The 24,403-nt window shown below is 39.5% G+C and overlaps 1 protein-coding gene across 8 annotated transcripts in view; it reads right to left on the bottom strand.

Moving 5' to 3' along the window:
• The window catches only part of KIDINS220 (kinase D interacting substrate 220), a 59,623-nt gene that overhangs the window by 13,671 nt on the left and 21,549 nt on the right, over nt 1-24,403 (bottom strand). For 4 of the 8 annotated variants that reach the window (XM_079969609.1, XM_079969611.1, XM_079969612.1 and 1 more), the window contains exons 12-26: nt 23,995-24,172; nt 22,836-23,000; nt 22,315-22,494; nt 21,472-21,637; nt 20,192-20,343; nt 19,121-19,410; nt 18,631-18,771; nt 17,491-17,734; nt 17,251-17,339; nt 16,303-16,447; nt 14,929-15,091; nt 7,762-7,940; nt 4,149-4,375; nt 2,282-2,392; nt 687-743 (exon numbers count right to left, since the gene is read on the bottom strand). In XM_079969609.1, coding sequence (XP_079825735.1) covers nt 687-743; nt 2,282-2,392; nt 4,149-4,375; nt 7,762-7,940; nt 14,929-15,091; nt 16,303-16,447; nt 17,251-17,339; nt 17,491-17,734; nt 18,631-18,771; nt 19,121-19,410; nt 20,192-20,343; nt 21,472-21,637; nt 22,315-22,494; nt 22,836-23,000; nt 23,995-24,172 — 2,487 coding nt within the window. The remainder of the gene's footprint in view (nt 1-686; nt 744-2,281; nt 2,393-4,148; nt 4,376-7,761; nt 7,941-14,928; nt 15,092-16,302; nt 16,448-17,250; nt 17,340-17,490; nt 17,735-18,630; nt 18,772-19,120; nt 19,411-20,191; nt 20,344-21,471; nt 21,638-22,314; nt 22,495-22,835; nt 23,001-23,994; nt 24,173-24,403) is intronic. The other 4 variants (XM_079969613.1, XM_079969614.1, XM_079969615.1 and 1 more) reach the window with 2 other exon arrangements.

Below are 24,403 nucleotides of genomic sequence, written 5' to 3'. Positions count from 1 at the left end.
TGTTGCAGAAAAACAGGATAAAGCCATTGAGAGAAGGGTGATCATCCAAGTTCAAATCAACAACTTTAAAATAAAGTTAAGAGTTAGAAGTTTTGGAAGTAAGATCCGAGTTTAATGCTAATCTATGGAGATATTTGTATGGCAAGAACAACTATGATAGAATGTAAAATGCAAAGCCTGCCTATTCCTAAAGCTCATGACAGGCACCTTCCATTCTCATGACAACTGTCTTATGACCAGCTTTATGTCTTGTTGACTGCAGCAGCTTTATGCCCTGATATAACCAAGAAAGGGCAGGTATAAATTATTTGGCTAAAACACTTAGAGAAGGCATCAACCAGTCACTTTTATGTAAGTGAATAGCTAATAGCCTAATTCCCTTCTACTAGCCAGGGCAATACTGCTAATGAAGACAGAACACACTGTACTCTACTGAAAACACTGTACTCCACAGACTACAGAAGTCTAGCAAGGCAAATACAAATACAATATGCATTATAAGTAGAATATTAGCTCGTACTCTTGTACTCATTCACAAACTATGTTCATTAGTCTTCATCTATTCTATTTGCTCATCAAGCCACCAATGCAGTGTTAGTGAACTGCCATGGTCATTCAAGCAGACTCATTACTGTTGAAGAAGCAATGAGATGCTAAGGATCCACACCACATGACTACTCATTTACCATTGAGGGGTCTGTGGGTGAAGGAAGCCACTCAGCAGCATCCTCCTTGATAACATCCTAACAACAACAACAAATTATTACGATTTGGACAAAACGGTTAAGCATGCAACAAAAGTATGAAGGAACAATGGATGAAAAGAATATATCATTCTGCAAAAGAACTGGTTTTCGGTTTTTAAGGGGTGAGGAACGTTAAGACTTGCAAGAACATGATGTGGCTCGACAAGGCTTTTTCCCCAGATCTGTGAAAAAGAACTGTGCATGGCCACTGTGAGTTGGTTCCCAGCACTCAATCAGGAACAGTTTGCACCCCTCTACTCTTCCCTTTGCATGCTTCAATTCCCTACATTACTTCCGGGTTAGCAGGAAGCCATTGTTTGCCATTACACATCACTGCTAGGCAAACAATGACTTGTGTGGAGCATAGTTTGTCCACAAATCAGAACTTGAAGTGAAGCAAAAGAGGAAGAGGCATGTGAACGCAAGGCTCATTCATGTTCTGGCCAAGCATTATATCCGAACTGAGCGCCTGTGATGACTCAGCAGTAGATCAGTCATTCCCGGGAACTGGGAAGAAATGCTCTTTCAGATTAGAAGTCTTTGCAGGTCAATAGTGGTCCACAGGCTATAACTGCCTACTACTAGGTTTTGAAGATGTTTACAATAACATTTTTATAAACTCCGTACAGCTTTGCCTGAAAGGCACCTATATTCCACAGCTGAGGTAGCTTAATAATTTTCTTAATACTTCCTATTTAAAGAACATAGTACAATGTGATTTCCTGTTAATAAATTTTTAATTTATGGAATTATGGCACCATTTCACAAATGTGATTACAAGTTCAATTTATATGCGGAAGGAAAATTCAAATTCTAGAACTTGCCCAAACTAAAAACAAAACATATTTTGCTTTATACCTGAATGTTAGCATACAAATTTTTAATCCACAGCTTCCCCTTTGTCATTATGGTTTGCTATTTTCTTAAATCTAAACAAAAAAGAACCTTTAGGTTGTATCCAACACTGTACAAAAGGAGGCCTGCTCACACAACATGACTTCCCCTTCCTCTCCTTCTCCCCAAAATCTGCTTTTTTGGAGTCCCCCAACCCTCTGGAGCAGATTCTGAGAGTGTGTAGGCAGCTGCAGAGGGCAGCAGGAGGAGAAATAAAATCCTGTTGTGCAAGCAGAACAGCAGTGTTGGGTACAACCATTATCTTTCTGTAGTCTATAAGTGGCTTAACATTAATCATTTTATTCTAGCAAACGACACCTAAATTCACAATACGTTAACTACACTTATTACATACTATAAACAGAACCTCTACATTTTCACTCTATAAAAATATTCTGTAAGACTCTTACATATTACTCTTAATATTAGAGTTCAAAATTTCTATGTATATAAACTTGTTAAAAAGTTTGGAAAAAAAAACACATTTTACAATCTTAGTTAACCTTGGCTTTAATTTTTATAAAAGATATTTTTAAAAATTGCTTGTGCATTTATGTGCTCACATCAAACATCTATTGCTGAATTATTGACTAATCTTATTTTGTAAGTTAGCATGTACACGTACTGTTTGAGATACTTACTAGACCACTGCTCTGTTCCCTGGACATACTCGTTTTTAGTGATGGACGTGAGATGAGATGAGAACTGCCAGGATAATACCTTGGCATGTAAACATATGGGGCAAAGAATGGCTATGGAAAAAAACATGCAACAAAAAGGGACCATTACAAAAATCAAAAGAAAACTTAATTCAACAAATACAACTTATTTAAGAATGTAAAACATAAAAGTAAAACACACACACACAAAAAATTTACTTGAGGTAATTCTAACAATCCTATTTTGAATATTATCAAAGGTGAAATAATTAGGTAGTTACATACCCAACTTGAAGCCAATGAGAGATTTCCAATTTAGTTCAATGAGACACAAACAGTAGGACAATGGAACATTTTTATAATGAATTATGAAAACATCTATACACCTTCCAAAAGCAATTAAATGAGACAATTTAGAGCAAATACTAAAATCAGACAGTTTAATTCCATCCTAATACTTGAATAATCTCACGGGAATAAATGTGACTTGAGGACTATGGCTTAAGTATCTAGGAAGTGTTCCACAGGTGAATTCAAGAGACAATTTGTGTTATTCAATTTTCATCAATTTTAGAATTCAGACTGCTTCTCAAACCTTGTCAGGTGTAACTTGAAAAATACCTTGTGATGGAGACCTCTAATATTAAAAAACTTAGTGACTGGCCAATTCATGACTATGCATGTATCCGGGTCTACATCTGAAGGGTTCAAGCAAGTTCAATGAGACTTACTTGCAGAGATAACTGGCTATAAAGTTGCAGTCTTAATCCAGATTGTGTGATGAAGTCAACACAAACAGGTTTTTGCAGGGTTTGAACGCAATCCCCATGTTTGGACGATCACATATTAGCTTAATAAGCAGAGATAAGAACAAATATTTTGCTTGCACATACAAACCTTTCACTCTTTAAAAAAAGAGCTCTTAGTTAGCCAAAGTTCCCAGACTATTCACCAGTGTTTGAGGCTGGTTTACTATAATGGCTTTTTCCAAAGCTAAGCTAGCAAGCACAGTTTCCTGGTTTGAGCTACATGATTCATGGTCTGATTGCTCACGCTGCAAAGAGAAGAAAAGGCTGTGTGTGCAGGCAAAAGGCTCATTCGCATCTCATTTCAAGCCAAAATATGGTCACCCATACTAGGTTGATGAACTATTCTACATGCATCCAGATTGCAAAACAGCACCCTGGTTGAACACACTTTTCAGAGATTGGTTTGTGTAGCACTTGGCAACCTGGTAAACCATTGAGAAGACTAGTTCAACACGTGCCATAACTCTATACTTGTAAGTGGGCTTTGCACATTCTAAGCAGCCAACATTACGCCCTTTACCTGCTGTTGGAATCCAATTCCGTAGTATGGCCCATGGTCAGGGATGATGGGAGTTGCGAGTCCAACAACATCTGGAGGGCACCAAGTTGGGGAAGCCGCTTTAACCTATGAGCGACCCTATAAACAACCTTCCTTCTATGCAGTTACCAAAACCATGGAGCCTAATCTTTCTTCCATTTGTCTACTTCCTGCAATTACGTAAAGATTTATGGCTACCGATAGTCTTGTTCAAACATGCATGTTCAAAACCAGCACACTAAAAGAGACAAAATCCTTTTTTAAAAATTCTGAACATATTCCAAAATATTTCATCATTGTTGCATCATTCGAACCAAAAGTGCATTTCTTCAGAAACTTAGCCCAATGGTTGAAATTTGCTGTGTACTTATGAATAAAAATGCTATGGCTTTCATCAGTTTTCTGCTGAAGAAGTGTGGCATTTTAAACAAAGTATTTATTATACCAGGAAAATCATCATCATCATCATACGTCAATTTTCAAAAGCAGCTTTCTTTCTTACTCTATTATAGAATGGATGCTGAGGTCCAGTCATGCCACTGTAGTAGCTGCTGTGAGGCTGTGGAGATACAACTCCTGCATTAAAAGGCCCATTAAAGGAGTGTGTTGAAGAGCAGGCTGAGGAAGGCTGGCTAAACACCGACGATGCTCTAGGAGCTGCCTCTTGCAAAGGTAACGTGGGATATGGGATTGCTCCAATGTTAATTTGGTCTCTTGCAGCACGGACATCTGAAATATTTAATTTGCAAAAGTAATCAGCAAGCATTGCCAATAACATATAATCTAAAAATCAAAACAAAGGACACAATTAGAGCTTCCTGGCAAATTGTTGCACGTTCTGTTCTCTCTCTGGAGACAGAAGTGGATTCAGCATTAAGATCAGTCTCTCTCTCTCTCCCAGAACCAGAGGAAGAACAAAAACTTGGAAGGTCTTGACAGAACAAGGGCTTTCCTTTCTTTCTCCAGACCTCTTAGTTCAACACTGAGAACGCAGAATCTCAAAAAAATAAAATAAATTTAAGAGCTGACCCCTGCTTCCTCGAACCCCTGTTATATACGAGTACTGCTCCATTATGGAGAGCAATGAAAACAGCAAGGATCAGTGGCAGCTGGTCCTTATTGGTCCTGGCAGAAGACAGGGCAGCAAATGGTAGATAAAGCCAGTGGTAGACACGCCCCATTCTACTGGTTCTGCTCCTCTCAAATTACCTTGCGAGAATTATGAATGAAGGACCTTCAAGAAAGTGGTGTGTCTCCACATTACTTCTAAAAGGAGAGGGGCAACCAAACCTCCAAAAAGAGTAAGGAAAGTAGGGGGGGGGGTGGATAAGACATTTGTCAAATCCCCCCACCCTGTCCCAACAGGAAGCAGACTAAAGGGGCAGTTTCATATTACCTCTTGCTCCCTATTTTTGCTGCTGCAGCTAACAAACGTATGGAAGAAGGGAAAATGCTAAGGGGAGACGCTGGTGATGCTAAGCACCCCCTCCCCTCAGCTCCCTTCACCCACTGCATTGTCCTCTATTATAAATAATAATAATAATAAATAGACTCACTCACTGAGATGTTTTTTTCCTGATGCTTGGCTTCATTCCACCTCCACTCCAAGTTCCCTCTCTCTCTGTCTTTCTGTCTGTTACTGTCTGTCACACACACACACACACACACACACACACACACACACAGAGCCAAGGCTCTTAAATGATATTATAAATATAAAGGCAAGTGACAGCCTTCTAGCCTTTTCCTCTTTTCCTCATATTCTGAAGGGACAGAAGACAAAAACTGGAAAATGCAGCCACTGAATTGGTTGGAGACACTGATTAAGACCACCATACCATGGTGCCAATTGCCATGTCCTGAAAAACTCCTGAATGTTAACAACAATGGGAAGATGTCCACAAAACCTGCTGCCCATCACACCAGATGGGTCCAATTTCTTCTGGTGCACAGACTCATTAAGAGGAAAAGATTGCTGGAAAGGAAACGACCATTGCAACAAACACTTCCCACCCCATGATAGATTGCTTTGCATGATGGACAGTCATATCTTGCTTCTCGAATTTAATCTGTTCTGGGATTCAACACCCAAAATGGTTCGAGAACCAAGTCACAGCTTCCAATTGGCTGCAGGACCTTCCTGCAGCCAATCGGAAGCCGCAACGGACGTTTGGCTTCCGAAAAACATAACAATCACTTCCAGTTTTCAATCGTTTGGGAGTCAAAACGTTTGAGTTTAAAGGCATTCGGCTTCCAAGGTATGACTGTATTTTGTCCTATTCTTTAGGGTCCTACACATATCTAAGGCTTGTCACTTTGTCTGCTTAGAGCATGTAAGTTGAAGGCATTAAGGGACGAATGAATTCTTGAGGCTTGTGAAAGGCGGAATTCATCCTGGGAACATTGAAAATGCTTCAGTGGAAAGAATGGGCCTTCAGTGGAGCAGAGAGGGAGAAAAACTGACCTCACTACAGTGAGGTACTGTGGCACAGGTTTGTCTCCTGTCTCGTCACAAAGAAAACCAACTTATTCTTGAAGAACCCTTCCAACCAAATAGAAAAGTACACAAAACCATTCATGCTGGGCTGCTAAGTACACAGTTGCTTTCATGCTTCCTGCGCTGGCTCTCAGGAGATACTAGTCATTCTCAAAGAGCACTTCTCATCAGAACGGCTCTGCAAGGCCATGGGTTAACAAGTCAGAGTTAGAGCAGGCCTTTTCAGGAATCACCTATAATGGTAGTCCTATCCCCAAGTCTAGTAGGATATAAAAGTACCCGATGTCCTCCTGGCTCTCACTTAAAAAATAGTAATATTCCCAACGCCCTGGAGAAATAAAAGTGAGTGTGGCTTTGGAAGGAGAGGAACAAAAGACCTCCCTCAAAAGAAACTGGGAACGAGCCTCCTCTCTCCAGACTTCCATGTTTATTCTTGCCTATCTGGGTCAAGAGGAAAGGCTTATATTGATGCAGAATACACTGCCGCCAAAGGGAGAGCTGCCTTTCAAGATGTTATACATTATGTACATACTGTATATGTATGCAGTGCTTTTTTTCTAAAAAAAAAATATATGTTTAGGGGTACTCTCATTTTGACTCAAGAAAATCACCATTTTATAGTTCAAATCGGGGGAAATAAATACAGTAAATGGACAAAAGTACGAAGATTCACAAAATGTTTATGGGTATGCGTATCCCTGTGTCCCCCCAGAAAAAACCACTGTACATATGCATGTGTTATATGCTAACATACAAAAATTATAGTTACAGGTAGGTAGCCATGTTGGTCTGCCGTAGTCGAAACAAAATAAAAAAAAATTCCTTCCAATAGCACCTTAGAGACCAACTACGTTTGTTATTGGTATGAGCTTTCGTGTGCATGCACACGTATCTGAAGAAGTGTGCATGCACACGAAAGCTCATACCAATAATAATAATAATAATAATAATAAACAAACATAGTTGGTCTCTAAGGTGCTACTGGAAGGATTTTTTTTTATTTTGTTTCAAATACAAAAATTATGTTACACTGGAAGGGGGAAACCCAACCATTTCCAGTCTGTTTCTCTAGCTGCCTGAAAGGACAACATACGAGAGCTTGTAAAGCAGCCCTTACAGAAACAATATTCAGCACTACAGAATACATATGTGTATTCTGGTTTTCTCAACAGGAAATACCTACATAAAATATCTCTTAATTCCTCTGTGACAGTGTATCTCCTGCATTATAAGCACTGCTAGGATTTTATATGCTAAATTCTAGAGACTAGTAGTTTGAACACTAACAATGGGAGATTTAACTACAATAATAATATGCAGTTCTTGTCAAATTGACACATTACATATGGACCAAAGAAGGTGGGCAATGCTTTTTACAAAGCATTGCCAGTCCTTTATTCATTCATTACTAGAAGGGTAAAACATACTCAATTCTGAATAGTGATCATGTACTTGGGATTTGTGCTGCCGTGTTTCTGTTACTGTCCTTGTGTATGTTATTCGTTCTGATAACACAAATATCTCTTTCTTAGAAAAGTAATTTATTTTATTTATTCATTTCATTACACTGATGTTGGTATTAAAAGCTTTCCTGTTGGATAGTCAAATGGCAGTTTACCTGCAATAATTTCTCGGAGTTTTGGATCGAGGTTCACTGTACATGGAAGAAAGGTTTTTACATCACGTGCTATAAGGACTGGAGTTCGTGAAGACAAAAATACTTCAAAGTTGCGAATATCCCCATCAATTTCAAGCAGAGGTTCGACATCTTTAGTTGTTGGAATATTCTTTGAAATTCTGCAGAAAGCAAAGAAACTCCACATTATAAAGTCCTGAGTAAATTCAGACAGAAGGTTTATCAGGCATTTGTCTAGCTAAGGATCACAAACCTAGTAACAGATCTATCGTTACTAACTTAAACATGTTCCTATCCAAATCTTCCCTCAAATAATTCACAAACAACTTGTAAACAAATGCAGCTTTTCACACATTCATGGCTGAGATTGCCGCAAAACAAAGTTAAGAACGAGAACAAAGAGTTAAAGTTTTTTGGGGTTGCTTTTTTTTTCAAAACAAGATTCCGAAAGAAAAGGAGCTGAAGACTTAGATGAAAAACCACAGCTGAGAAGTCACATGAAGCAAATTAGCTGAATTTTAATGCCAGCTCTGCTTAAGTCTGAATGTGAACAGTGTTCTGCATATGATGAACAATACTCCTGTTCAGAGGCTAATAGCCTACTGCTGTTTTATAGATTGAAATCTCTATTCTAACCTTCTGAGCTCAATACATTAAACTATTATGTTGAAAGAGATATTTATGTAAATGATAATCTTTTGGTGAAGGGCCACAAATCTATGTGTCTGTGCTTCTCAACTTAAAAAAAAGGAAAACGCTCACCCACAAATTTTTGCAAAGTTACATGCCCTTAAAATCCAAGTTAGTTCAAAGACTACACATTATGCGATGGAGGCAGCAGTATTCTTGTTTTGGAACATCTGCTGCTAATAAACCTTAGTTTCTTTCAATGCATTAGTGGAAAGGACCATGGAGGAACAAAGTGACCATGATTTGCTCTCCAGAAACACATGTTCACACTAAGCCAAACTTTAGTGACCCAACCAGGCCAATATGTGCACATTATTTTGTGCCAAAACTGAGAACAGGAAGATGGGAAGTTGCCACAGAGTTAACGATGGTTTGTTGGTGCTCTTTTATGTTTTGTTGACCGCTCAAACTCTCATGCACTATGAAGATTGTTTCGGTTAGGGATTAACACTGTGAGGTAAGGCACTCACATGCACACTACAGAATTTGGAAGCCTCAATTGCTTCTTGCTAAACTCCTTTTTATTTGTCTTCTGTTTGTCAACAGTAGCAATTCTATCAACAGTAAGCCTCACTGAACACAAGTGGAACTTGTTTCCAATGCATACACAAATTTGGGTTGTTCATTTCCATTTTTTCCAACTCACTTTTTCCTGGGGATTGTTGCCTTTTGAACTTCTGCTCTTCTTATCTCCAAATTTTACAATTCACCCTACCTCGGCTCCTTCAACACAAGATTAGGATGAAGCCAGGCAGAGCAAACTACGCTTATCAGTTATACAAGGTAATTAACAGAATGTTTTGTTCGTTCTTTCTTTTTTTGCATCAATAATCTTTGCCTTGTATTAAGGAGACAGGTTACTCAGGGAGTTGAATTTTAAGGCTACAAGGAAGTTAGCAAGAGTAAGAGTAAACAGCAGGAATTTCTGAATGTTTCGGAATCAGAAAATCACGTGTGTATATTTTTAGAAGCGCGGATAAATAAAGATAGTGTCAAATGGTGGATGTAAGTTCATCTATTACAAGGCTTCAGTGATGGTTTGAAGGACCAAGTTCATCTATTACAAGGCTTCAGTGATGGTTTGAAGGACCTTCCATAAATACGAACCTTTTGTCTCCTACATAGACAGTTGAGATGGTCAAAATAGAAAGATCAATCAGATGGTGGAAATAATGGGAACATAATAAATAGAAAGGGATTAAATGCATGGTTGTACTGAGAATGCTTGTTAAGAGATGGTCAGTATGAGAGGCTGGGTGTACAGTGACAGGGAGAAAGGTAAAGAGTCTGAGAGTACAGTATGGGTATTCTCCAATAAAGAGGACTGATGTGTGTGGGTGTGTTTATGTGTGTTCATGCTATAGGTTGTTTGGAAGTGTAAGCTGCTCATCTTGAAACAAAATTTGCAAATTCAACTATTACAGCTTGTTAAACAAGAAACGAGGCAAATTAGCAATCAAGTAAAAAATCAGAAATAGACAGTTGATATCAGGCTTGTCGTACCACTGAGATATGTATAAGAACACTAAGAATGTAAAATAAGGACAAAGTAAAATGGTGTACTAAACATATGCATATCATTTCTGGCAGCCAAACTAAGTAATTAGGGGAAATTAGATAATTGGGTATATTTTAAGGCAAGCTGAAGGGGAGAATGCAATGAACACAAGAAGGAATTTGCTAACAAAAACAAGGCACATCCAAATAACAATATCTAGGTAGTGCCAGAATACAGACATGGCATATAATTTTGCAGAGAAGATGGCACATCACGTGTGCTGCTGGTTTATTTCCTTTTTAAGGGTAACAGGCCATGGGGTGGGGTGGGAAGTACAGCTGGCTAGGCAAATGGTAAAAAAGGAGCAATAGACTGTCCTCCTTTCAAAAGCTTTGACCACTGTTTCTGTCCATGTGGACCCTTGGAGGCAGACTCCTTTTCAGCAGATGGGCGCAATCAACAGCAGAAAGTGTCTATCCCACCAACTGTTATGTTTATGCGCGTAGCTAAACTCTGAAATCCGCTCCCACACGAGCCAGCGATGGCCACCAACTCAGACGGCTTTAAAAGAGGATTAGACAAATTAATTCTGTGACCTCTATGATCTCTAATGGAGGGTGAGGCTGTAAGTGGCCACTAGCCATTATGGTTGTGATCTACTTTGCAGGCAGTATGCCTGGGAATGCCAGCTGCTTGGAATCACAAGTGAGGAGAGTGCTGTTGCTCTCAGGTCCTTCCCATAGTCATCCCACTTTGAGAAAAGGATGCTGGACTGGATGAGCCACTGGGAGGTGGGGCAAGAAAATGTCAGGATAAGCTATGAGAGGGGGAAATGTTACATATTAGAAAAGTAATTGTGAGCACACGCTAACACGTGGGTTGTATCTAATGCAGTGCCCTTGCAAGAAGACCCAAATTTCCCATTGAAATCAAAGTACCTAACTCTTGTCAGGACTGCATAAAAGTGGCTCCTTTTGGATGCAATGCTAAGCCAGCTATATAAATTTTAACAAGAAAGTGCAACTTCAAAAAGCACCCCTCCATACAGACTCAATAGAACCTCATATATTTCTCCCTCTCTCCCTTAAACAAAACTGGTTAAAACTGTCCTAAAATAGAAACCCGCTACCACCTACTGGAGAAGAAACCTTTTTTAAAAAAGAATTACCTTGTACAAATGTTCTCATTTTTAAAAAGCACCCTACAAATCTCAAATACAGTTTATAGAATGAGTAATTATCATTTGTCTAAATGTGGTACTGGAAAAGTAGACAGAAAATGCTCGAGTTTTCATTTCTCTTTTCTCAGTTATGTATATGTTAACAAAAAAAATCTCAAATGATTTAGACAAAGGCTTTTAGCTCAACACATAATTGCAACAAAATTACAATAATTGTCCCAATTAAAATAATCCTGAATGAACAGTTTGTCATCTTAATGTTCTGATGGTTTATAGAAGGATCTACTTAATTAGCTGAAATTGCTTTCCAGTGTTAGTATCAAATGTCATTTGTTAAAAGTTGAACGATTTGGAAAATAATTTAACAAAAGCAACTTTACCAAACATCAAGAACCAACATTTTTTTTTCCAGCTGAATAAAGCAAGCAGATGTGTCATCAAATTGCTATAAAAATAAATGAGCCTTTTTATGGGAGGGGGGATTTAAACTTTACTACTGGTGCTAAAGATTTCTTATTCTGATTTTTTATCAGCTCAGATTTCTTTAATAAAACATGTATCATTTATGCCTTCTCCTATTAACACACTGTAAATACTTTTTCAAACCCTACTAACAACCCAGAGAGACAGAAATATGTTCCATTTGCTAAAAGCAAAGTTATAACGCAGAAGTTATATTATTTACCCCAGAAAAATGCTGTTTAATAGAACATACCAAATTTTGTCATTAGAACTGGTAAAAATACTGAGCAATGCACATTTATCTGCAGAACTTCATAGAATCATAGAGTTGGAAGAGACCACAAGGGCCATCGAGTCCAACCCCCTGCCAAGCAGGAAACACCATCAGAGCACTCCTGACATATGGTTGTCAAGCCTCTGCTTAAAGACCTCCAAAGAAGGAGACTCCACCACACTCCTTGGCAGCAAATTCCACTGTCGAACAGCTCTTACTGTCAGGAAGTTCTTCCTAATGTTTAGGTGGAATCTTCTTTCTTGTAGTTTGGAACCATTGCTCCGTGTCCGCTTCTCTGGAGCAGCAGAAAACAACCTTTCTCCCTCCTCTATGTGACATCCTTTTATATATTTGAACATGGCTATCATATCACCCCTTAACCTCCTCTTCTCCAGGCTAAACATGCCCAGCTCCCTTAGCCGTTCCTCATAAGGCATCGTTTCCAGGCCTTTGACCATTTTGGTTGCCCTCCTCTGGACACGTTCCAGTTTGTCAGTGTCCTTCTTGAACTGTGGTGCCCAGAACTGGACACAGTACTCCAGATGAGGTCTGACCAGAGCAGAATACAGTGGCACTATTACTTCCCTTGATCTAGATGCTATACTCCTATTGATGCAGCCCAGAATTGCACTGGCTTTTTTAGCTGCCGCATCACACTGTTGGCTCATGTCAAGTTTGTGGTCAACCAAGACTCCTAGATCCTTTTCACATGCACTGCTCTCAAGCCAGGTGTCACCCATCTTAAGACACTCTATATATACCCCAGGGGCACTTAGGGCTATATCACATGAGAACATTTTCACTGTCAGAATAGAGCTTCCAAGGAGCACAAGCCCACCTGAGACCCCCACCCCCCAAAGCTTTTTCAGACGTATTTTATAGTGTTCCTGCTGATTAGACTTCAGTGAGGTAGCTAGTGGGAAGCAACTAAAAACCTCTCTCACATTCTTGCTGCCTGAAGATTATGCACACCATAGTTTGCAAACCAGGAGTGGAATTGGTTAGTTTCAAGAAGGATTTACAGTACTGCATGTGTAATTATATGCAAAAAACAGGAAGTGGAGTGAAATTTGGAAAGCAGAAGAAGAGCTCACATTCAAGAATTTGGCTTCTATTTGGAAACCATGGTTTGCTGAGTACCAAGCAATATACCTGCACTGGGCCTTGGAATTGTAAGAACAAACTCTCATTTACAGGTAGATGAATTAGTATTTGTAGCTATGCATAACCTGCAAGCCACAAAGAGTATCCCTCACCTATTTCAGTGTTTAAAAGTTACAGAGAAGCTACTGAAACGAACAGGAAGACAAATATGAATTCTAGATTTAATGTTAAAACGCTGAATGACAGACCTCTTCACCAATATCATTGGTATGTTAGTGCCATCTGCTGGAAGATTAAAGGCAGTTACTAATGAAAAACAGGCTTCCAACTCTATACACATTTATCTGGAAGTTCCACCGAACTCAACAGGGCTTTCATCTGAATTGTACTGCAGACGTATTCCGGCAGTTTATCTAACTGGTACTAACAATGAACGTTAACCTACCATTACGACATACTACATTAGAAGGGCAAAGCTATTCAATCCAAATGGAGACCCTATAACTAACAGTTCTGTAGCTCGGGCATATCCGACCTTGGCCCAAGTACTGCCAACCCTGCTGGAGCAAGCAAGCAGGCAGAAGCCCCAGCTACTGTTGTTCTTTCCTGACTCTATTAGCCTGCTCTCATGGCAGGTTTTCTAATTCCTTGATACCATCTTGGCTGTGAGTCCTGGAAGATCTACAGGCCTTTTTCCACCTGGCCTGGGAACACAGGGCCCTGACTGACTCCAGCTGCAGAAGCTGAGGCTGCTGAACAGACTCTTGCACTGGGGTGCTATTTCAGGTTTTTTTGTTGGGGGAAGGGCTGCTGCTGTTATGGATATTAATTTTTTTGCATCTTTATTTTTAGATCATACCATGATTTATGTTGAAATTGTTTGGTTCGGCTGCGCACCTGTTGATGTGTTTTATTTATTGTTTATTACTAATTTTCTTACGTGTGTAATTATGTAAATTTCTTCATGTCAAAACCATGCTCAAGGTGGCTTACAACTATGGAAAGGTGGCACACAAATAAAATGATGAATGAATGTATCAAAGGAGTATCCCAAAAGGGAACAAGGACACACAGAAGGTAGTAAATGTGTTTAATCCCGTACTTAGTATTTGTGTGATGTGTAACATGTAACAAGTTTTTGAAAACCTTAACGTGCATTACCTAGTCATAATCCTTATATCTACTCTATGGGGTGAATCAATGTCATTATCCCACACCCCATGGCAGAGGTGGACAACTGCCCAAAGAAAGCCTATTCAGTTCATGGCAGAGTAGAGATTAAAACTAGTTACTATACAACAACTAATTACTATACTACAACTATTCCTTACAGTTACATATGTTCCCAAAAAGATATGGATGGATAGAGGGGGTAATACCATTAGATTATGTTATACTGTGTCCTTGCTGCTTTTCCAATGATGGGCAAAAGAAAAAGCTAGAAGACAGTAACAGCCATTAATGCCTTACTCTCTTCATTTAACAGATATAATTATACCCCATTCTGTTAACGAATCATAGTGCCTAATCCAGGCATGGCCAAACTTGGCCCTCCAGCTGTTTGGGGACTATAATTCCATCATCCCTGACCACTGGTCCTGTTAGCTAGGGATGATGGGAGTTGTAGTCCCAAAACAGAAGGACAGCCAAGTTTGGCCATATCTGTCTCTTTTAGCATAGTAATTAAGAATCACAAGTTATAGTAATCAAAAATAGTAATAGCATATCACAAATAATCACACCTTATTTTGTGAGTTTGAAACATTTGCCCCAACAAAGCAAAGCATTCAGACATATGCTAATTTCTAAGTACCAGAACGCCAAAATAATTTACTCCCATCTACTGTGGACATTTACTTTCTCTCACCCAGGAAACAAAGATAGTTAAATCCTGACTTTTGAACACCCACCAACAAATGGAAATTTCAAAATCACGCCTACCTCTCATAGATAGTTTTTAACGTTAGCTGATCTGGAACACCTTCTGTTTCTTCCAAATACAATATGAGCCAAGAGGTCCTGTATGGCCACTGTTCTGTCAAGTTGATCCAGCTAGCCAGTCTATCCCAGTTGAAAGTGATCTGATTAGCTCTCAGTAAACGACCTTTAAAATATGAAAGGCTGTGTAGGTAAATTTCAAAATCCACAGCTGAGCCATACCTTTATTTGGACCAACCAAAATGTCACCAACACCCGAGCAAGTTCTGAGTTCACAGGAAGGAACTTAATGGCCACATACGGACGTGACCCGAAGTCACAAGCTGTACTGTGCATAAATCCTTCAAGTGGGGCAACAAAGCATACAGCGACTGACTCAGCATTGTATCTAGGCCAGGGTTCATGGTTTGTGCTCCCCAAAACAAACCACAGTTAGGAAATTAGGAATAAACCTTGCCTTCATAATCTGAAACCACATTTCATTTCTCTTCCGCAACAGGTTTCCCCTTTCTTTCTCCTCCCACCCGCCTCCCAACATCTGATTCTGGAGGTGCATGGAAGGCTATAGGAGGGAGGGGAAGAAGTGGAAGCCCCAGTGCACGAGTAGAAGCTCGTTCTGTTCATGCACAGATAAATGTCACCTCATGTACTTTATACTACCTGTGCTTTGCTTTTCTCAAGTTAGCTTCTCTGATTATACCAGAGGCAGTTTGTTGAAAAACCTGATCATTCTGTAATTTTTCAGCCAACTTCACTATTGAACCCAAAAAGCCATTATGCCACAGCAGGCATGCCGCCTTGTTCCCACGACTTCAAAGGCCCGGGGCTGCATGATATCAATGCAGCGTGCACACATGACATCAGCACGCCCTGCACCATGCTGACATCACTTTTGCACATCACAGGGTGTGCGGCCACCACAGAACTTTGTGTGGACCCGGCCCCTTCAATGAAAATTTGAGGCCTTGGCCCTCACAGCCCCAAATAGATGGCGCCCCTGCACCACAGGTTGATCACTAACCGTAAATAGAAAATAAAACAACTCCAGCAGCCATAGTTTGGCTCATCTGACACTGCCCAAATTTTCTCTAGATAATTTGACTTTTATGCAGTTTTCATCGTTTTATCGTGAAAACAGTGTGTAATGAATATGGTGTAAATTATTTGATTTCTCATCACACAAAGTCTCATTTCCATGGCTCACTCTAGAAGACTAGGGAGGAACTGTGAACCTGCTCTCCATGAACATGTAAACAGTTTTTCTTTCCTAGGGCAGCTAACGGACTATGGTACATGGCTGACATGCTACACATAGCATGGAAACTGTAGGTTTTAAATGCCTCACTTTGATATGTAAAGTATAATAAGGAAACACACCTGTCACAGAAACAATATTTAGCAATCGCCTCATTGTCTGCGGGCTAATATCACTGAACCAGTCTTCTGTAACCAAAAGCTTAGTCAGATCAAAAGACATTTGACGTGTAATGGTACGCTGAATTTGTCTTCTTCTGTAAGTGTCCTAATTTTGGGGGGTGGGGAGAGAACACAGGTATTATTTGTATGAACTGTTTTCATGTTTTACAGTCTACCAAAAAGGCAAGATGTTATATTAGTGCATTCAAAGGTGAACAGAGTTGGACAAACACCAGGAGTCACTAACGTACTTCGAAATGTCTCACCAAGAAAAAATATGTAGGTATTTCTTGCAATAATTTTCATTTCAGTGACACTTTTTAAAAAAGTTAGTGATGTTACTGTCCACAATATACTATTTCTATATCATAGATTCAAATGCTTATGAGATGTATAGCTTTCAAAAGTGTGCACCTATGGAGCTTAAAGATCTCAATGTAAGAAACAAATCAGAAATGTACTCATATGTTTCTTCTGAACATGGTAAGCCTACTTGTTAGCAAAAGCTGTGTGAAAAACCACTTCCCAAACATAACACTGAATCAATATGTCGTATTTTAAGGTTTCTATGCAGATATTTTTATTATTAGATTTGTTCCACTCTTACTATGTTTGCTTTTGACGTATATATTTTTGTAAGATGCCTTATGAGGGTTTACCCTAAAGACAGGACATTAAATGACCAACATGGTTGATCTGGTCTTGCCAAGCACCACTTTCTAGCAGCAATTTGTGGACCCAGTCCAGGGTCCACAAAGCCAATGAGCTTAAAGAATTTTGCTACATCTGAAGCCAGTTTATGAATATGAACCCAGAATACATGACCTAAACAGCTGTTTGCTAAAATGCATAACAATCATTTACATGTGTAAATTATGTGTAAAAGATTTCCAACTGGCCATTTCTTACCCGCCTGTTGAGAGCTGTTTTGCTTCCAAGCTTGGTCACATCTCCCAGGCTATTCTGTGAAACCCTCCGATCAACATCTTCATGGAATCCTAGGAAATGTCTCTCATTAAAACACATTTTCATTTTACCATGCAACAGATGATTTCTACTAAGTGGTAATCGTTCAAATATTTATGCTATCTTTTTAAAAAAAACACCACTATTGGCATTTGATGCCTGATTATTTATAATACACTATACCTGCACCATCTGAGTATGGGACGTCTCCATTTGTGGTTGCGGCTACCATCATCTTTTTAGCACTACTGAGTCCACGGCTGTTAAGAAAGACAGGTAAGTGTACGATATTTCTCATGTAATCATGCCCATTTATATTTGAGTCACGGAGCACACTGTTCAGGTTCTGATTAATTGCCTTAATGATGATGTGTGGGTCACTAGCAAAAATTGCAATAAATGGGCCTTTTGAAAACAGGACTCTAACCTGTGAAAAGAAAAAAGAAAAATGAATGAAATCATTCAAAATATGTATCCCATGGGTGGTCTAGTCACAGTAAAGATGGCACAAGTGGCTCAGGTAGCAAGGCTTTCATGACACTCCTATAGTTGGAAGACCACTATAGCTCACCCCGCACCCCGCCACTGCCCATTTCTTCTGTACTGGGTTGCTGTCCACTCCCAGTTCAGCAGGAAGTAAAATGTGGAAGGGGGCTGCAAATATGTGCTGTGGTGTGCATTGTGAACAGCACACTCATATATTGCCACCACAGGAAGCAAAGGATTCTGCTGAGACACAAAGTTTATGGAACACAGATTGGGTTGGATCCAGAGAAGTACTTGCACAACAGGGCTCTCCCACTTTCATCTTGTCACTTCAGCCCTTCACGCTCTACAAGAAGTTGCCTTCTGGGATATTTTGGGATGTGACTAATGGAACTGCTGAAGGGGGTAGAAATGGCAGAAATCAGGAGGAGGGGCTGTTGAGTGCCTTCCACTCATGCAAGGGATTCTCTGGATCTTGTTGCTGTTGTTTCTTCAGGTTAGCTCACAAAGGGAGGGCGGGGATGAAATCACATGCCACTTTTCAATGTTATAGTTCCAAAACAATTCACGCAATCTCTTCAGGCAAAGATCTTAACTTAGGAGCAAGCCCCCGATATAGGTGGAACATAGGCTTGGGCTGTGAGTTCCACTGAAAGCAAATCAACTCAAAACAGCTAAATTATTCCATTGCTTTTGGTAAGATTTAGTCACAACTACTCAGTCTGGATTGAAACCAAATATAAAGGAAATCTTATTCTCATATACTTGACTGATTTCAGAACACTCAAAGTGTTTGATTGCCCAAGAGCACTCAAAGGTAAAATAGTAGTTACTTACTGTGTCAAGCATCTGTAAAACTTTGTCCTGCTCGCATGCATCCAATCCATCAATAATTACCGCAAGCCTGGTTTGATTCTGAGTAAAGCTATCAATGGTTTTTGCCATCTTTGCCATCAGTTCCACTTCACATTTAAGAACCTATCAAAATAAAAGTAGTGTTAAAACGGTAGTGTTACCATCCTCCAACATCTCATTGAAATGACACATTTTGCTTTCACTGTTTAAAACAGTGAACCCCTTTTGCACAAATGTATTCCTTAGGTTCACTGGGAATTAAATATAAATCAAGACTGCTTAGAGGTTTTATTTACAATTAAGTAGTGTACAAATTCTATTAAATAAAAAAGACAGAAATGTTCAATGATATAACTGAACATTTATTGTGCTTTATTCTCATGACTCCCCACCTTTTAAATTTCAAGTTAAACAAGCATCATACAATTCAAAGCACCTGCCACAGTTTTTATGACAATATAATAATACTTACTTTCATAAACCCCTCACTTTTCAGCTTGTGTAGTTTTGAAGCAGCACTATGAAGCCGTTTTCTCTGTGAGTTCAAGACTGAGTCCATCACTCGCCACCACGTGCGACAGTTCAAGATGAAGCCCAAACCCACAACACATAGAAATGATATCAGAATAGCATTCACTGTCATGTTTTCAGGATTCACTTTAAAATAAGCTAGAAGAGTGATCCCAGCAACAATGCAGCTCAGAATGAAAAGGAAAATAACGAAGGATGGGAGGCAACAAGTTTTCTTCCATTTCTTTTTACCTATGAAACAAACCAACAACTGCTAAGCACTTTTCTACGTTCAGCAGGAAACTCAAGTGCCACCACCAAAATTTAACAGTCTGATATTTTAAAACTGAGATGAAATTAGAACAGCAGCTATAGGAGGTTTTTTAGCAGAACCTGTCATCGAGGCTTTAGTCGAGATTCCTGCATCACAGGGCGAGGATCCCAACTCTATGATTCCATGATATTCTTGAAAAATATTAACAGGAGGTCCCTTCACTTTCCCCCATGGCTTCAAAATGAGTTATGTGCACAAGTTTCAGAAATCCTTGTCCACAGGTGAAGAACGTGTGGCCCTCCAGATGTTTTTGGCCAACACCTCCCATTGTCCCTATCTACTAGCCATGCTAGCTAGGGCTGGTGTGAGCTAGCTAGCATCTAACAACACTTCTATCTTAGCTGTTATATGAACTACACACAGAGGATCGTTTATGAGGCCAGGCTAAAAGAGCAAAAGTAATGACTCTCTCCTGAAAAAAAATACAGATCAAAAAAAGATCCTGAGGATTTTACAGATCTTTGGAGAGCTTCACGTTATGTGTTATTCTTTCCACAACTGCTAAGTTTCAAACATTTTTATACCATGGGGATATCTGCAGACCTTCTAGCTTCTTCCATTTATTATACACTTTCTAAATGTTTCAGGGAAAATATATTTGCGAAGCAGATGCATTTTTCCATTGTTACAACAGAAATGGGGGAAAGCAGTGATTTGGTAAAATAATAATAATAATAATAATAATAATAATAATAATACCTTGAGTATCTTCAGTCTTGAATACTCGGAAAAGACGTGTTGCTAAGAAACCAAATTCCCTCTCGCAGGCATCAGAGAGTGTGGCAATCATTTCAGCCATTGAAGTTTCTCCGCCAACACTGGATAGCCTATTGTAATCTGTAAATAAAAATCTGAAGACAAACACATGAAACAGTTTGCTTGCTATTGGCTGATAGAATAAGCTTTTTTCTGTCATTAAGATACACATCTTTAAAATGCTAGGCTGCTTTTAATACAGTAAACTTCTGTATTTTTATTTGCCACTCCTCCCCTGCTTTTAAAAAACATGCAATGACAGTTCTTAACTTCTACACACTTCTAACAATGTAATACAGGAATTATTTCAACCAAGTGCTTAATCAGGACTCCAGGGTTTAGAGTAGACTCACTAAAATTAATGGGCCTAGATTAGTCATGTTCATTAAATTAAATTGGTTTACAATGAGTAGGTCTACTGCTGGCTGCAACCCCAGATATGTCACAAAGGCATGTCACTCCATGCAGAATTGCAGCCTTAGAGAAAATCCAACAAAGTGTTAGTAACTGTATTTTGATGAAGAGCTTCCTAGCACGCCTAGGAAAATATTCTGCAGTTTTACTGGCGAGTTTGCCAGTGATCCCAACAATATTTCTCTCTGTTGCTGCAGGACAAGATCTCAAGGAACCAACCCAGTTAGACATTTAAAAATCCAAATACAGGCAGACAGACAGACACACACACACACAGGATGACAACATTTACACAGCGTTGCCACCTGAGGAATTTCAAAATTCAGTTCCAAGAGATTGTAGCACAATAGAATGTTGAAAAGAGAATGTTTCCTATTTCTATGCTGTGTGGACAGTCCTACACAGGTAAGTGGCTGCATAGTCAATCTAATTAGAGTATCGGCTAAAGATCCCAGATCAGTTGATCTCCATGAAACTTGGTCTCAGATGAGCATTCAACTACAGTGGTACCTCAGGTTAAGTACTTAATTCGTTCTGGAGGTCTGTACTTAACCTGAAACTGTTCTTAGCCTGAAGAATCACTTTAGCTAATGGGGCCTCCTGCTGCTGCCACGCTGCCGGAGCACAATTTCTGTTCTCATCCTGAAGCAAAGTTCTTAACCTGAAGCACTATTTCTGGGTTAGCGGAGTCTGTAACCTGAAGCGTATGTAACCCGAGGTACCACTGTATCAGACTTCTTTCTTTTTTAAAGCAGATGCTCTCTGATGTGATTCACAACTAGAAGAACAAGATGTGAGATTATACTAACCTTACAGGTAAGGCTTTAGTTGTTTGCTCTGGCAGCTCAGGTGGGTTCACAAACATAAGTTTAAGAAGCAACTCCATGTAGCCAATATGTCTTGCCAACCTTGTACTTAACACCCATGCCCAATTCCAGTTCTCTCCTTCTCTTCGGCTACCAAAGTATATCACAGCTAGAAGAAGACGTTTTACAAATACCCTCCATGTTAATAGCAGTTATGGGTTTAAAACAGGAAACCAAATCACAAACCCTTTTGACACCAATCACATTTTAACTTTTGTCATTGCTATATATTTTATTTATATGTTATCAACTATTTTCATTTAGTTTCACAGCATGACAAAAGCAGTTAGCTCATACTTAACAATCCTAATTCTTAAGTTATGTACACATCCAAAAAAAATTCTGAGCTTCTTCTGCAGAATATGATGCTGCAGACCCCAATGTTATTTCCCATTTAAAAGCTAGAAGCAATTAACACCCAACTTTTCACAGGCGGGGTGAAAATTTGGGACATGCAAATTTTGGTGCGTGCATATTTCTTTATATCACTGTCATTGATAACGTTGTGGAACAGGAATTAGTAATCTTCAAAATTAATGGAACACCGTATTTCTGGAGCCAAAAGACAGGTACTGGCCTCCTTCTCAATTTAACAAATATTTGAAACCTGAGTATTGTAAATATTTAGCTACCCTTATTTTTGTGATAGTGTACTTGAATACATCATATATTGAAAATCCACGTTTCACAATTATATTAACATCCAAACAGTTTCATTTCGTGGACTAAATTTCAGCTTACTTCTGGGCACATAATAGGTTTTAATTAATTCAATTTAAGACTTACTAAAAAATACATATAGCAGTGCCAGCAAGCTCAGTGCCACTGCTATTCCAAGTTTTGCATCCAAAGTGAATGAAAGCAGTAGACCAACACCACCGCACAACAAAAGCGTAAGGACAACAATCAGCCAGGAAAATTGGAACAAAGGTTCAATCTGCTGCCCAGCAAAAGTTTTCATTTCATCTAAAAAAAAGAGAAAAGAAAAGAATTGATCAAAAGATAATTCTAAAGGCGGTTATCTGTATGGCTACGATTGCTCCCTTACAGAACAATCTACCGTTTTAAAAGAAATGAATTACTCTTCCATATTATCTTCCATTAGAAAACATGATAAGGAAGGGGTGACTAAGAAGAAGGGATAGGGGGGGATTAGATTCAGTTTGTACTTTAAGGCAAGTCTACCCAATACACATCCTGCAACAATACAATAACTGAAACACAGCCATCCTTAACAATTCTAACTTCTCCGAATTTCGCGGTGCAGATCTTTCGTATAAAAAAGCATAAACTGGAGTGATTTTTACCTTCAAGTTTCTTGAGCAGAAAAGATTTCCCACTCCCCCATTGGGCATACAGCCCAACACAGATGGGAGGCTGCATAGTTGGCTCACTAAGAATGTCGGCTAGTGCACTGCTATAAAGATCATAACCCAGCATATCTCCATCGGATTCTGTCGGAGATAAGTGTCCTGCAAAACCAAACAGGCTTCATGGAGTAAATTAGTTATGCACGTAAGTATTTAGCTTTTCATACATTGGCAAATCACAACGAGCATGCTTAAACCAACTTAAAATAAACCACTCACTCTTGAAAAGAAACCCTTGTTTCTTTTCATAGCCCCACATAAAATTAACACATTTATTTTCTTTTTGCATGCTGTTACCTGAAAGATGATTTTGGTGCAGTGAGAGCAGCACTGCAGGAGTGTACAAACACACACACACACACACACACACACACGTTGCGGAGCGGTCAAACAAGAGTATATTGTCACAGAAAAAGGCACACACATCACAGCCCTCTTTTGCTGTGTGTGTGCCAAAAGAACTGCAGAAAATCCACATGCACACAGAAGAGAGGAGTGGTGCGATAAGAAAAGATTGCCACAGCAAGCCACGCACACATTAAGGAAGAAGCGGTGGTCCTGGAAGACACACTATTTGCATACAGATTGTTCCAGGAAAAGAAAACACACAGAGTGAGGGAACAGGGGAGCACCCACTGCAAGGTACCACTGATAAGAGGAAGGGCCCCCCAAAAAATGAGCAAGCAGGTTGCTAGAACAACAGTATAAACAAGCCTCCCTTAGACAAACACGAAAAGAACTTCAGTATCTTTTCAGTGTGGCCTGTCTTTATGTAACTTCTAATTTTCTTCATTCCAGGCTACCCTGTCCTGAGTGTTGGCTGAATTAAGCTGCTTGGTTGGGAAAGGTGACCGGAGGGGGGGGGGAGGTTTCTTCTTTGCTCCAGGAGCAGCTGTCTTCTCTTCATAGGCTTGTGGAGCTAAAGGGGAGGCTGTGCTGAGGAGGGATAGGTGAATGGGTTGAGAAGGCTGGCTATGTTAGGGGTAGAGTCTGAGAGACCCCCTCTGCTTGCGAGCAACAGTCCTCACTTGACGCCTTGGTCACTTCCTTGCAGCTTGGAAGCTGGCAGATTAAGAAGAAAATGCACAATACTTACGAGCTCCAAATATCTGAGTTAAAATGCTTTTCTGGTGGCTACAGTCAATGTTGTAAGGCGTCTCTCCAGCTTTATTGGGCCTGTAAAGCAGTCTGCCGTCTTTAGGATTTCTTAAAAGCAGCTCTGCAAGCCTACGGCTTCTCCCACGAATAGCAATATGAAGTGGGGTGTCTCCTTTCTGTAACAATAGCAAAAGAGAATGGGCGAGGATATAGCTATTGTGGAGTAGATCACTTACTTACTCAAAAGCTGCCCTGACAAGTAACCTTCACTGCCATCCCTTATCCCCCTAGAACAGGACCTTCCCTTAGTTTTTTCGCTCTCTAAATAACCCTTTAGGGTTTGGGTTAATTTTACTGAATCATTTACAAGCATGTGTAAAATCAGTTGTCTACCTCAATATCATTTT

Source organism: Podarcis cretensis (genome assembly GCF_951804945.1).
Source record: "Podarcis cretensis genome assembly, chromosome: 3".
Taxonomy (NCBI): domain Eukaryota; kingdom Metazoa; phylum Chordata; class Lepidosauria; order Squamata; family Lacertidae; genus Podarcis; species Podarcis cretensis.
This window is presented reverse-complemented; position numbering and strand designations above follow the sequence as displayed.